Source organism: Vespa mandarinia, chromosome 13, assembly GCF_050613455.1.
Source record: "Vespa mandarinia isolate Hongniang chromosome 13, ASM5061345v1, whole genome shotgun sequence".
NCBI classification, from domain to species: domain Eukaryota; kingdom Metazoa; phylum Arthropoda; class Insecta; order Hymenoptera; family Vespidae; genus Vespa; species Vespa mandarinia.
Window position 1 is genome coordinate 2,402,501 of NC_140822.1, and position 15,000 is coordinate 2,417,500.

Sequence of the window (15,000 nt, forward strand, 5' to 3'; positions counted from 1 at the left end):
TATTACGATTTTATAATTTTAATAGATTTCATTAGCTGATGATAATTTAATCATAATATATTCTTTCGTACGCTTATATTGTCTATTTAGTTTCTGGTTTGACAAAAATCAAAAAAAAGAAAAAGAAAAAAAATGAAAAAGAAAATGAAGGAAATTAAAGTTGAACGCATTGATGTAAATAATGAAAAATGAGTATAAGAATAATTATTTTTACTTTATTTAAATTTTTTCATATAAATCGAATATATGCTATAATATGTGACATATCTAAAATTTTTTATTAATTAGGAGAATAATTATTTTATTTAAATTTTTATATTTTAATATATATATATATATTTATTATAAATACATATATATATGAAAAATAATTATAAACGGTGCAATTTAAATTGCGCCTCTTTGTAATTCGTGAAAGTATTAATCCATTCGTAAAAATGTAAATCTTGCAGGAGTGCGATAAAGTGAATATCCGAAATCGATTTGAAATATCGAGAGTGCCAGATTATATATTCGTATAACTCATAGATATACGCGACTCCTTGAGACTCGAGACACTTCGGAGGGATTAAAAAACGAAAAGAAAAAAAAAGAAAAAAAAAAGAAAAAAAAAAAAGAAAGAAAACGGGAGTATTTTTTGATTTGTTTATTTTTTGTTCTTTCTTTTTTGTTTCTCTTTCTTTCTTTCTTTCTTTCTTTCTTTCTTTCTTTTTAATCCTCTCTTGTTTCTCCTCCAGGATGAAAAAGAAAAAAAATAAAAAAAAAAAAAAGAAGACAAAAAATATCGAGTGTACGTACGGCGTATAATACTTCTTCATTCGGGAGATTCGACGATCGGGAAATCGCATTTTAATACCGATAACGTTTATCTCCGTCGCACAGTGACTTTATTCAATATTATTCGCAGTAACTATCGCGTTAATTCTCATATAATTTTTCGCATTCTAATTGAATTCTTTATATCTTCATATAATATTCTCACGTTTCTAAATTATTTAGATATAAATTTTTTTCAATAATAATAATAATAATAATAATAATAATAATAATAATAATAATAATAATAATAATAATAATGATGATGATGATTAAAGAGAAAAAAAAAGTAAATAAATAATAATAATAGTAATAATATAATAAATTTCGTTCGATTATTAATCGAAAATATTTCTTAACTCAAGAATTTGTCCCTATTAATATCTATTTGAATCAATCAAAATTTATTTATAAACAAATTAATCATCTGACATCTTTCAATTCTTCTTCCTATTCTCTTTCCTTCTCTATTTCATTCGTATCAAATTATTTTCAAATAATTAATGAAAATATTATTCTCATATCGTTCTCATTCGATTTTTATTTAACTTATTTAAAATCGTTCCCCGTAAAAATGTCAATCAGATTGAATTGGATTGAATTGGATCGATCGAAGAATAATTTCATAACAATCGAATTTAAATGTCAAATTTTAATTCCATATCATTCTTAAATCGGATCTTTGATTATAATGATATAAAAGATGATTTATCAATTTTCAAAGAAGATTATCTCTTTTAGTTTTCTATTTAGTTCTCGTTCTTAATTTCGTGGAGCGAATGAAAAAAAGAAAGAAGAAGAAGAAGAAGAAGAAGAAGAAGAAGAAGAAAAGAAAAAAAAAAGAAAAAAGAAAAAAAAGAAAAAGGATGAGGGGTTGATACGATACCCTTGATGGTTTCTTTGGTAAATGTTTATGGGATATCTTCGCACGCTATCCTTAAAAGATAAAGAGAAGGAAAGAAAGAAAGAGAGAAAGAGAAAAAGAGAAAAAGAGAAAGAGAGAGAGAGAGAGAGAGAGAGAACGTACATATATACATACAAGTATATGTCTGCTGCATATGTGTGTGTGTTTGTGTATATGTGTGTATGTGTGATATGAAAGAGAGAGAGAGAGAGAGAGAGAGAGAGAAGGTAAGGAAGGAACCACGAAATGTTCCACCTCGTCGCTCTCCGATTGGTCGGCTGCTCAGCTTACGTGCGAGTCGGCCATAATGCCCGTACCGGATGATGGAAAAGCCACCCCCGATTCGGTCCAATTAGCTTCCGGGCGAGTAAGTGGCAGAGGAATCCCTAAGGATTCATTCCTCGACCCACCCATCTTTCTCTCTCTCTCTCTCTCTCTCTCTTTCTCTCTGTCTCTCTCTCTCTCTCTCTCTCTCTTTCTCTCTGTCTCTCTCTTTCTCTCTGTCTCTCTCTTTCTCTCTGTCTCTCTCTTGTCTTTAATCCATCTATTCATTTATCTTCAATCGATGAAAGCTTCTCAATCGACTTTTCTTAGTTATCGATTAGTTTCTATATCTGTGATTTTTTTTTTTTTTATGTGGAAATAGAAAGAAAAGAAATTCTCGATCGTTTAGAATATTTTTTGAATTTATTAAACAATTTTTATATCTTCTTATGTTTTTTTTTGATCTCTTTCTTTTTTTATTTTCTTGTTTTTTTTTTTTTTTTTTATTTATTTATTTTTTTTCTTTGGAGGGATTGGCAGGAAGAAAGTAGTTTAGTGTTTGGATTTTTTTTTTTCCCAAGATATTCGTATACGTATCGAATATTATTTTCTTTTTTATTTTCTTTTCCTTTTTTTTTTTTTTTTTAATTTTTTCTTTTTTATCTTTAATATCTAGATTTAATAAATTTCGTTCGAGAGGAATTTCATCGTACTCATTCTAACGTTTATTTTTCGAAAGAACAAATAGAGAGACGATATTAATTTTTTCGATAACGTTTTATTTGCTTGATACCAATTTTTAAATTAATCTTCTAAATGTAGGTAGATTTTAGTAGAATTGATTTCTAAAAATGTTTCTCTGGAGAAAAAAAAAAGAGAGAGAGAAAAGAAAAAAAGAAAAAACAAGAAGAAAAAGGAAAAAAGAAGAAGTAACAAAGATCTCACAAAATTTCACAACATTTCGAAACATTTTCGACGTTGTCCAATACATCCTAATGTTTCAATATCCTTCTTGATCGTTCTAACAATCTCTACGGATTATTATCTCTAACAATTCGAAAAACAGAAAGAGAAAGAAAGAAAGAAAGATAAAGAGGATCTCTCTTCCATCTGTGGGGAAATAATGTTGGTCGTAAAAAAAGGTGGTCCTTTCTTAAAGTCCAGAACACGTTCCAGGTTAAGTCTGGTCCTCCGCCCAGGGGTAGAAAAATCCACCCCTTTTTTAGTCGGTCGATACCAGGACAAGCAAGCAAGCAAGCAGGCAGGCAAGCAAGCAAGCAAGCAGGCAGGCAGGCATGGCATAACATAGCATAGCATAGCATAGGATAGCATAGCATAGCACAGCAGAGCAAAGCAAAGTACAGCGCAGTAGTAGTAGCATAGTATGGTATAGCATAGCATATAGCATAGTATGGTATATAACAGCACAGTCTTTCCATCCTCCATCCTCCTCTTCCTCCTCCTCCTCCTCTTTCTTCTCCACCTTCCACCATACTTCATCCTCCTCCTCTACCTTCCACCACCTCTCCTTTTCTTTCCACATTTCTCTTTCCACGTTCATTCGTGTACGAGCGTGATGGCGTTGTGTGCCTCGCCTTTTCTTTCTCTCACCCTCGGTGTGGGTTGCCACAGCTTTTACGAAGGCTATTCGCCTTGCTTGCCTAGCCACCTTGCTTTTAGGACAAACTTACGTTCCTCTGCCGTTTCCAGCCAAGGTGGCGCCACTTTAGGTGCCACAGAACCACCCTTATAATATATATGTATCAAACTACCCTTATATGAAATAGATATACATATATGTATGTATGTATGTATGTATATATGTACATATATATCAGAAGAAAAAAATGATAGATAGACAAAAGAGAAAAAGACAGATATATTAATTAATAAATAATATATATATATATATATATATATATATAAATATAATATATGTAGATAATGAAAAGAAGAATTATGTAATGATAAAGAAAAGGACATATAAATAAATAAAAAATATTAGAAATAGAAGAACAGATACATTAAATAATACAATATATACAATAGATACAGTACAATATATACAACAGATACAATAAATAATAACATAAAAAGAAAGAGAGAAATAGATAGAGAGATAGAGAGATAGAGAGAGAGAGAGAGAGAGAGAGAGAGAGAGGAAAATCAAAGTTTTTTTTTATTGAAGAAGTTAATCCATGAATTATTTATACGTAAGATTATTTAGCAATGGCAAAAATTATATATAAGTACGTTATAGTTATTTCACTTGCATACATATGTATAATATGTGATATATGTATCATAAGCTTTACCCAGCGCTCGCGCGTGCGTCATAGTATGAACCTAGAGGCGGTGGCTATGGCTAAGAAAGACGAGGAGAAGGAGGAAAAAGGGAGAGGAAAGGGAGTGGACTATAGGGTGATCTACCACATTTATATACGTGTGTCTATATATATATATTCACACGTATATAATCGTTACCTTCATATATACATGCATGAGTATGTATTATTATATAAATGATAATAAAATAAATATAGATGTTAAATAAAATAAGAAATAATTATGATTAATAAACTGTCATTGATAAAAAGTTTAATTAACAGAAACAAGAAAGAAAGAAAGAAAGAGAGAGAGAGAGAGAGAGAGAGAGAGAGAATGAAAAGGAAGGAAAAAACGAAAAAAAGAAAGAAAGAGTGAGAGGAAGAGAGGGAAAGAGACAAGATAATATCAAAACGGATGAATACAAAGGTCGGGAAGTTCACACGAAGTAGAAGCTTCTGATGCCGATAATCGAGAGATTCAGGAATAACGTTGACGAGTTCGGAGGCGCAGTGAATAAAGATCATTAAGGAAAAAAAGAGAGAGAGAGTGAGAGGGGGGGAAAAAAGAGAGAGAAAGACAGTGAACATGGTATAGCAGTCGCCATTATGGTGTCGGCAATCGGCTTGGCACAAAGTGGAAATAATTAGTGCTGGACCTAGTGATAAGCGCTAATCTAAGCGTTGTCATTAGCCTATCAAACGAATATTACTCTCCCTCTCTCCCTCTTTCTTTCATATATATAGGTATATTTATCTTTCTCATTTCTTTTAATGTCTCTTTCTTTCTCTCTTTTTCATATTTATATCAATTCGTTTCTTCTGTATTTATTTATCATTCTCTCTCTCTCTCTCTCTCTCTCCCTCTCTCTCTCTTTCGTATTTATATATCTGCCATCTTTATTTTTTTCTTTCTTCTTTTTTATATATTATTTTACAAATATATTTCTTTCTCGTACTTTCATCCTCCTCTCTCTCTCTCTCTCTCTCTCTCTCTCTCTCTCTCTCTCTCTTTCTTTTTTAATTATATCCTCGCATCTTTCGTCATTTTTATATCGTTAATGAAAAATAAAATAAAAATGAAGAAGAAAAAGAAATCTCAAGTTTGATCTAAGGATCTTTGAAAGAATCTTTAAACCTCGTGACGTTTTAAAGATCTCCTTCACGAAACACTCGGCACGCCTACGGCGACGGCAACGGCAACGGCAACGGCAACGGCAACGGCGACGGCGACGGTGACGGCGACGGCGACGGCGACGGCGACGGCGACGGCTGCTGTGTTGAAATCGAAAATAAATACATATATATATATATATATATACATATATGTATATATATACATTCATACATACATACGTACATATGTGCGAACAGGACGATCGAAGCAATTAGTATTTCTTTCGTGGCTAATCTATTCGCATTGGATTTTGCCCGGCTCGTTCGCCAAAGAGAGAGAGAGAGAGAGAGAGAGAGAGAGAGAGAAAGACAGAAAGAGAAAAAATAAATAAGAGAAGTAGGTAAACGTCGATTTAACTGAGAAAAAGAGAGAACGATGGAGAAAGAGAGATAGGGAGAACGAAAAAGAAAAAAGAAAAAGAAAAAGAGAGAGAGAGAGATAGAGAGAGAGAGAGAAAGATAGAAGATTGATAATAGCATGGGGAAAGACAGGGAAAGGGAAAGAGATAGATGAAAGGATGTAAAAGACAGAGACAGAGAGAAAATGAAAAGAAAAAAAAAGAGAAAAAGAAAGACAGAGAGAGAGAGAGAGAGAGAGAGAGAGAGAGAGAGAGAGAGAGAGAGAGAGAGAAGATCTCAAACTGTCCAACGTATATATCGTTGCCACGTGAATTGACCGGGCAGATAAAAGCACACGGAGTGAGGATTCGAAGGAGAAGAAGGTAGAAGAGAGAAAAAGATAGAGAAAGAGAGAAAAGTGAGAGAATAACCTGGACCGACACAGAAGCCGACGCTGCTAATGACTCTGTCCGCGGTAATCTCTGGGTGTTATCTGTCCTGGCTACCTGGGGCCCACCTACTTTGAATCACGAACCTGTACTCTCATGCTACACTCTCTCTCTCTCTCTCTCTCTCTCTCTCTCTCTCTCTCTCTTTCTCTCTGTCTCTCTGTCTCTCTTTCATTCTCGATCGGTTTCTTCTCTTTAAGCACTGAAGTCTGTCTCTGTTTGGTTCTCATTCTCTTTCTCTCTCTTTCTCTCTCTTTCTCTCTCTTTCTCTCTCTTTCTCTCTCTTACACACTCTCTTTTAAAATGAGTTCCACGACGTGGGAACCATTGGTAAAGATCATGAAATAAAAAAAATTATAGAAACCCATCTCTCTTCTCTTTCGAATCGATCGATCGATCGATCGATCGATCGATCGAACGAGATGGCAATAACGTTTTATAATAAATATCAAAAAATCGTGATAAGTATTATTATATCAGTGTACATTATTTATTCCAATAATTCGATCATTACTTTATATATTTGCTAATATATAAAGGTTATAAATTAAATCGATGAAAAGTATTTATCGATGATGATTAATTATTATCGATTGTTAATCATTGAAACGATTTTAACTTTTCAAACGTACTTGCACTTGTAATTGTTAAAAGTTATCGTTAACTCTGTATATTGCGAATTGTATTTATGAACAACTACAGAATTTAATTACATTATTATGATCGTTTAAATTGGCTATTTGTAATTATGAACATTGATCATAATAATGAATTGTATAATGAACGATATAGATCAATGAAAATTCTTAACGCTACAACGAATATTAATTGAATCGTTTGGAATTAATAATCCGATATAGAAATGAGGAAAGTTGAGTGATTGGGAAAAAAAAAGATGAAGAAGAAGAAGAAGAAGAAGAAGAAAATGATGAAAAAAAAGAAGAAGAAGAAGAAGAAGAAGAAGAAGAAAAATATAAAGATAAGGCACAAACGAGAACGTGTCTCTTCTATCGAAGATTCAGAGATCGATTCAAAGATCCATAAAAAGTTTGAAACTCATAGGAATAGAAAATATATATTGTAGAGTAGATTGGTAATTCGTAATGTAACACACTCGCATGATTAATATATTATTTATTAACTTTGCCATTAAGCTCCTTAAGCTTTATTGATCTTTTATTATCTAAGTTCTCGTCTTGGATATCTATCTATCTATTTATCTATCGATGTATTCAATCGTCTAACTATTCATCCGTCCTAGCTATACTTCTTTTAAGTATACTTACACGTCGATTTAATATTAAAGATTTAACAAATGTATAATTTTTGCGAGTGGAACGATTTATTAATTATTTAATTTTTTATTGCATGACGTATGTAGTCTCTCTCTCTCTCTCTCTCTCTCTCTCTCTCTCTCTCTCTCTCTCTCTCTCTCTCTCTCTCTCTCTCTTTCTGTCTCTTTCTTTTTCTCTTTTGTAAATATTTTGCATGAATAAAAGAAGAAATAAATTTTTGTAGGAATAATTTTTTATATTTACTATTTTCTCTCTCTCTCTCTCTCTCTCTTTCTCTTTCTCTCTCTCTCTTTCTCTTTCTCTCTCTCTCTCTCTCTCTCTCTCTCTCTCTCTCTCTCTATAACTTATTATTAAAATGAATTTTTATTATTCAAATGACAATTATTATGAACGAATGATAAAATAATATATCTATGATTATATCGAATAATATATCTATGATTAAATAGGAACAATTTTATATCGACATTTTTTATTGTTTAATTAGAGAGAAGAAAGGGGGAAAAGAAAAAAAAGAAAAAAAGAAAAAAAAAAAGAGAGATGTTATAAATTTGTGAATGAAATTGAAAAATTAATTCGACCGATAATGGTATTAAAAATAATCTGTCCCAATGTATGCTCCCTTTATTTTTGTTCCAGACGATATTAAATTCAATGCACAAATACCAACCGAGGTTTCACCTCGTACGAGCCAATGACATCTTGAAGCTTCCCTACTCGACGTTCAGGAGTTACGTTTTCAAGGAGACGGAATTCATTGCCGTGACGGCCTATCAAAACGAGAAGGTGAGTGAACCTCGGCTTCCTTTTCTCGTTCATACAAGAAAGAGAGAGAGAGAGAGAGAGAGAGAGAGAGAGAGAAAGAGAGAGGTCATCGACTGATTAGAAAAGTCTCTCTGTCTTTGTCTCTCTCTCTCTCTCCTTACGATACATTATACGTATATTTACATTATAATATATATATATATATATATATATATATATATATGTATTTATTATATCCATAAGTATATACGTTCGTCTCGCTTTTTTTCTATTCAAAAAAAAAATTAGAAAGAAAAATGAAATATCATCGTCATTCCTTGTTTCTTTTTTTCTTTTTTTCTTTCTTTCTTTTTTTCTTTTTTTTTTTTTTTTTTATTTCATCCAACTCTTTCCTAATTACATAATACACATTTAATATCTACTACGTAATGTATAAATTACTAACGTCGACGAAGTCATTGTTTATTAATTTATAAACAATTTGGTATACATTTGATTTTTATTCTTTCTTTTTGTTTTTTTTTTTTGTTGTCCGTCATTCGTACTACTTCTCTTCATTAAAGTTTTCTAGAATATTGAATATCGAATATCGAATCTCTCTCTCTCTCTCTCTCTCTCTCTCTCTCTCTCTCTCTCTCTCTCTCTCTCTCGTACATACATATGTCACGTCGATTGGTCATTTGGTATTTACTTGAAAAATAAATGCACCCTTGTCCGGTTATTTTCATTGGCGGGTAAGTTCGGATTCATGAAAAATGTGCAGAATAACGGGGATTTTATCGTTTCAACTTATTATTAAAAATTTACATTACGATTGGTATTTGTTTCTTTTAAAATTAATCGATTCGTACTCTTGGGATTTCCCATCGATTATCATCGATTTGAAGTACTCATTAATTATTTCATTAATCGCGTTAGATTTGTAATTTTTATACTTTTATTTTCGTTTCATTTCAATTTAACGTTAGAATTAAGATATACGTTATGTAATATGATAAAAAATTTGTCAACAAGATAACGCGCATTTTTACAATTCTAATAATTAATTATTCATTTAATTTATTTCGTTTGTTAATTTCTTTCCTTCTTTTTTTTTTTTGTGCCTCTTTTTTTAATCAATTCCTCGCGTCGTTAGTGACAATATTTTATTATTTTTATAATCGTTTCATTGGAAAAATATTTTTTTCTATATTTAATATTATTATTGAACGTATATGTTAATTAATTGCTTGGATGGAAATTTTTATCAATTTTCTTTTTTTTTTTTTTGTATTTCTTTCAGATAACACAACTGAAGATAGATAACAATCCCTTTGCGAAAGGATTCCGAGACACTGGTGCGGGGAAGCGAGAAAAAAAGTGAGTATCGCTTTCAAAATTTTCTCTTTCATTTGGTTTTTTTTTTTTTCTTTTTTTTCTTTTTTTTTATTAACATTGATTAGACAATAAAATTTTAATCGATCTTAATACGATACATTCTAGATTTTTTTCTATTGACAAAAACATTAAATCTTTTGTCAGATATATTTTTATGTTCAATGCGATGCAATATGTTTCTTATTTTTTATTTTATTTCTATTTTTTTTTTTTTTTGTTTTTTTCAATAATGATCAAAATAAAACGATTCGAAATTAACAAACATATATTGGATGAAATCTAAAAATTTTCAAAAATTTCCTTAATTTTCAATTCGTCGTATTATGATACGGTTAAATGATTTATTTCTTTTCTTTTTTCTCTTTTTTTCTTTTTCTTTTTTTTTTTTGTTATTATTAAATATTTATACGATACGTTTCGTTATAAATGACAGAGAGAAATTGTGGTCTAACGAGAAAAGTATTATCTTTGAGATTTTTCGAGGTTGCTTACTCGACTTTTTTTCTTTCTCTTTTTTATTTTATGCGAGACGTAATTCCTTTTTTTTTTTCTTTTTTTTTGGGTCCTTCCACCTTTTTTGTCTATTTCCTTTTTTTCTCTTTCTCTCTCTTTTTTTTTTCGTTGACAAAGAAGCGAGTAATGCGGCCAATGATGAGATCCGCGTCTCGACCTAATTGATCGTGGACCTTTTTGGCTTCCCCTCGATCAGTACCATTATCCTGACCTTAGGGTCACCCTCAGAGCTAAGGGTTGCTTGCTTTCACGGGCCTCATTTGCACCCCGCATAGCCCTGACAGAAGCGTCCATTTGTATTCAATATTGCGGCTTTATGAGCTTATGACAGTGAGACCACCCCTTAAGGGATGTTACTGAGAAGGATAGAAGGACAAAGAGAGAGAGAAAGAGAGAAAGGGAGAAAGGGAGAGAGAGAGAGAGAGAGAGAGAGAGAGAGAGAGAGAAATAGTTTTGGTTAGCTCGCCTTGCCACCAAAGGCCCATTTCAATTTTCATACTGGCAACGCAGGGGTGAAAACTCAAGTGGATTTTGATGAAGTTAACTTTTCTATGCATATGATTCCTATGTTAACTCGGGTACTTTATGTTTTTACGATTAGAAATAATTCTAACGATTTAGATATTTAATATGGATATATTAAATACGGATTAAAGGAAAATTATGACACTCGTAGTAAATTGTGATTTATATAAGTCGCATAAAATTTTATATTTTGTAAATTAAATTTTCAATAGGATTCTATAGAAATTTTTTTTCAACGATTAGATACAGATATCGAAAATCTATGTGAATGAATTTAGATAAGTGCAACTTGGACGTCGATTAAAAAAAAAAAAAAAAAAATATATAAAAATATATATATATATATTAGGCGAATACTAATTTATTTTTATAAACAAAACTTTTATCAACATATCCAAAGATATCATTTATGTTAGCCTGATACTTTTATATTATTAATGAAGGATTAGATAATCGATTAGAGAAATTATAACAGTACAGATTTAGACAGTAACATTCGATTGATCAACGAACTGATAACAAATTTGTTTTCTCATGCATATCGTTCGACGTTACTTTGAATCCATTTTACGAACGAATTAAATAAATATGAATTAGAAAATCGTGACGAATTTGAAAGAACTATATTAGACGTAGATTTAGATGATCGTGATGATTTTATGTCATACCTAACAATCCTTCTCTGAATAAACTTATCTTTATTATATAAGTCAAATTTATAAAATAAATTAGAGAATTCACGTTAGCCCGAATCATTCGCGATTAGAAAATTGCAACGATTTATAGTAGAAGTAAATTTTAATAAATTAAATTTCCCCGTATATATCAATTCCATATTAAATATCCGAGTTCGTTAATCTTCGAAGGATTATTATCGATATTAAACGAAAAATTTAGATGATTTAAATTGAAACTAAAAGACCGATCTTTTTTTTTTCTTTTTTTTTTTTTCGAATAAAGTTAGAAAGGGTGGTGAGAGCTTAAACAGGATGTATGCGAAAAAGTGCAACTTTGATCTCTCTCTCTCTCTCTCTCTCTCTCTCTATCTATCTATCTATCTCTATCTCTATCTCATTCTACCTCTCTTTGAGAGCAAAGAAAGAGAGAAAATTTCTCATGGAAAATGAGGAGGAGCAGGTTGCTGCTGCTGCTGCTGCTGCTGCTGCTGCTGCTGCTGCTGCTGCTGCTGTTGCTCGAGCTCGAACGGATAAAGAAAGGGCGAGGTTAATCGAGAAAATATGCAAAGTAGGGGGCGCGTCGTGGCAACGGCTAATTAGAATAAGGGTTAGTTTTGGCTTATGGTTTCGGTTAAGAGTGGTTGGATGCCATCGGGAAGCCACAGAGGAGCCAGGGAATGCTATGAACACGAAAGAGAGAGAGAGAGAGAGAGAGAGAGAGAGAGAGAGAGAGATGTATTAAGAGAAGGTTGTGAGAGTGAGAAAGAGAATGGGAGGGTTGAAGAGGAAGGGAGGAACGGACAGAGATGAACCGCAAAAGAGAGAGAGAGAGAGAGAGAGAGAGAGAGGAATAGAGAGAAAGTTCGGGGTTGGAACATAGCCAATCATCGGATTAGCATACTGATGCTCAGGGGCGGCGCTGTCGTTAATGTGGAGGGTGCCACTTGGTGGCTTTGAATTTTATATCCTCGCTGCAGGTCGTAACGCGGGATACAAAGAACATCTTCTAAGGGTAGACGGCTGAGCTGTGGTTTTGTGTTCCGTTACTCGTCAATCGTCTTCCTGAACACGTACGCCAAGAGAACCCTGAAGTTTACTCTTCGAACTTAAATAACTACGACGAAGGAATTTCTTTCTTTTTCTTTCCTTCCTACGGGGCTAATGATAATTACGGATTTGTCTTTTTTATTTCTCTTTTTCCTTTTTCTTTTTTTTTTTCTTTTCTCTTTTTTCTTTTTTTTTTTCGCGCGCGTTACTCGCGTCAATTCATTAGATCTCGTATTATTCGTTATCGTTCTGTTTTTAAGGATTCTCTTTCTCTTTTTCTTTTTCTTTTTTTTTTTTCTTTTTCTTTTTAATTTTTGTATGTCACATCCTTTCAAAGTATCATTCTTCTCGTCGATCATTCGTCAATAGTAATTTATTTGTACAAAGTATAATTTAGAACGCGTGAGCATCGATTGGTATTGTAGATCGATCGAAGTATTGATGAATAATTTTAATTAGATTTCATATCGACGAATCGATATAACTTAATTGGAATAATTTTAAATCGATATTAATTAATTAGGAGAATTCTTTTAATTGTCATAATATTCAGGTGTAGCACGTAAACAAAAAGCAAAACAAAACAAAAAAAGAGGAAAAGAAAAGAAAAGAAAATAGAAGAAGAAGAAGAAGAAGAAGAAGAAGAAAGGATAATTATAACTTTTAGAAGAAAAAAGGATTATTCAATTCACTCTCCTCGTCTACTCTTTCTTTTAAAGTAAACTCCAAGGGATATGAGTTCGTTAACTTCTTAAGTATGACGAGCCAGTTTGTGTGTCGCAGAAGCAGAAGCAAAAGCAGAGGCAGAAGGTAGCAGGTGCAGGCTCGACCTGTGACGAGTCGATTCGATGCGGCTCTTAAAAAGAGAACGTCTTGCTCTCTTCGACGTTAAAACCCTTTTTTTGCTTTGATTTATTACCATGGCCAACGTAATAACCGTAACGACTACTTGATGAAGTAATACCTAAAATGATAGAGAAATTTTTCGAACGTGATAACGTGATCATGAAAACATTTTTAATTATTATTTTAAAATTCAAATAATTAAACGAAAATACGAATTTAAATATTTCATTGAAAAATACACATTCTATATATATATATTTCTTTTTTCATCTCTATCTTTAAAGTCACTAGACCAAGAGTAAAACACACACACATATACTCACAAAGAGAGAGAGAGAGAGAGAGAGAGAGAGAGAGAGAGAGAGAGAGAGCGAAAGATACAGACATATACAAGTAGAGAAAAAACGGGAGACGTTGCGTAATTTAAAATTCAGGGTACAACAGCTTCGACAGTAGCAGTAGAAGGATAAGGGATAGGAGAGAGAGAGAGAGAGAGAGAATTGAGGAGGAGAAAGGGAAAATAGAGAGTGAGAAAAAGAGAGAGAGAGAGAGAGAGAGAAACTCGAGAGGAAAGAGAGAATTCACGGTTGTGGCCTTTCTCCACCCACGCAACATCGCCTAATCCAAGGTTGACTGTGGGGTTCCTGGGATCACTTTGACTCGCTTCCGATCTCTCTATTCTCTACTTTTGTCGGGGTTAAAACGCGTACGGAGTGTGTTAGCCATCCCTCGTACCCCACTGAGGGTTGATCACGGTGCAAACGAGAGGGTGGGTGGGTGGTAAAGGGGAGGAGGTTTGAACCCAGGCGTAGGGGTGATGAACAGGGTGGTAGACTCGCCGATGGGGTGATTATAATTCCGTGCAAAGAGACGACGACGACGACAACGACGAGGATGATGTAAAAGAACAGAGAGAAATAAAGAGAGAGAGAGAGAGAGAGAGAGAGAACAAGATGATGATGATACTAACAGCTCGCATTGAACGAGTCCTGTCAAAGGCAATGTCAAGCTGAGTTTTCATTTTGTCTGACGCGAAGAGTCGTCGAGGAGTGGAAAGAATGGATGATAGAGAAGTGGTGAGGGAAATAGGTGGAGAATGAATCTCATTGATGTGGGCGGGATCAACCTGGGTCATATCATTATCATCTTGTTTTATAAGAAATTATACGACATGTCATATCGTAATCATATGTATGTATATATAATATATATATATATATATCATCCAAATTAAATCCTCATCCTTCTTTCTTACCCCTCCTCTCCCACCATTCCCCAACTTTCTTCTCATTTCTATAAATATTTTTCATCGACATTTTACTATGTTAAATAAGAAGATAATCGAAATATATATATATACATATCATTTCGCATTCAAGGATTATTTTGTATTTTGAAGAAAATACGAATTCGATCGATCGGTGATTATATGGAAAAGAAAAGAAAAGAAAGAAGGGAGAATAGAAGAAGAAAGAAAATTGTTCTTTAATAAAATTTCAAATAAAAATAATGATCAGGTATAGTCTATGATGTATGAGTATGATGATGTCATAATAGAAAAGTACGTCGAGTTAATGCTTAGGGTTTTACTTATCGACGGATTCTATCCTGTTTACATGGCTGACTATTGATTTATCACGCTTACGTCTCTGAAACCAAAGAGCGTACACACTGTCTCGATTG

The 15,000-nt window shown here is 32.7% G+C and overlaps 1 protein-coding gene across 6 annotated transcripts in view; it reads left to right on the forward strand.

Moving 5' to 3' along the window:
- The window catches only part of bi (T-box transcription factor bifid), a 131,262-nt gene that overhangs the window by 108,318 nt on the left and 7,944 nt on the right, over positions 1–15,000 (forward strand). For all 6 annotated transcript variants that reach the window (XM_035872156.2, XM_035872154.2, XM_035872159.2 and 3 more), the window contains 2 exons: positions 8,207–8,353; positions 9,615–9,691. In XM_035872156.2, the coding sequence (XP_035728049.1) occupies positions 8,207–8,353; positions 9,615–9,691 (224 nt within the window). The remainder of the gene's footprint in view (positions 1–8,206; positions 8,354–9,614; positions 9,692–15,000) is intronic.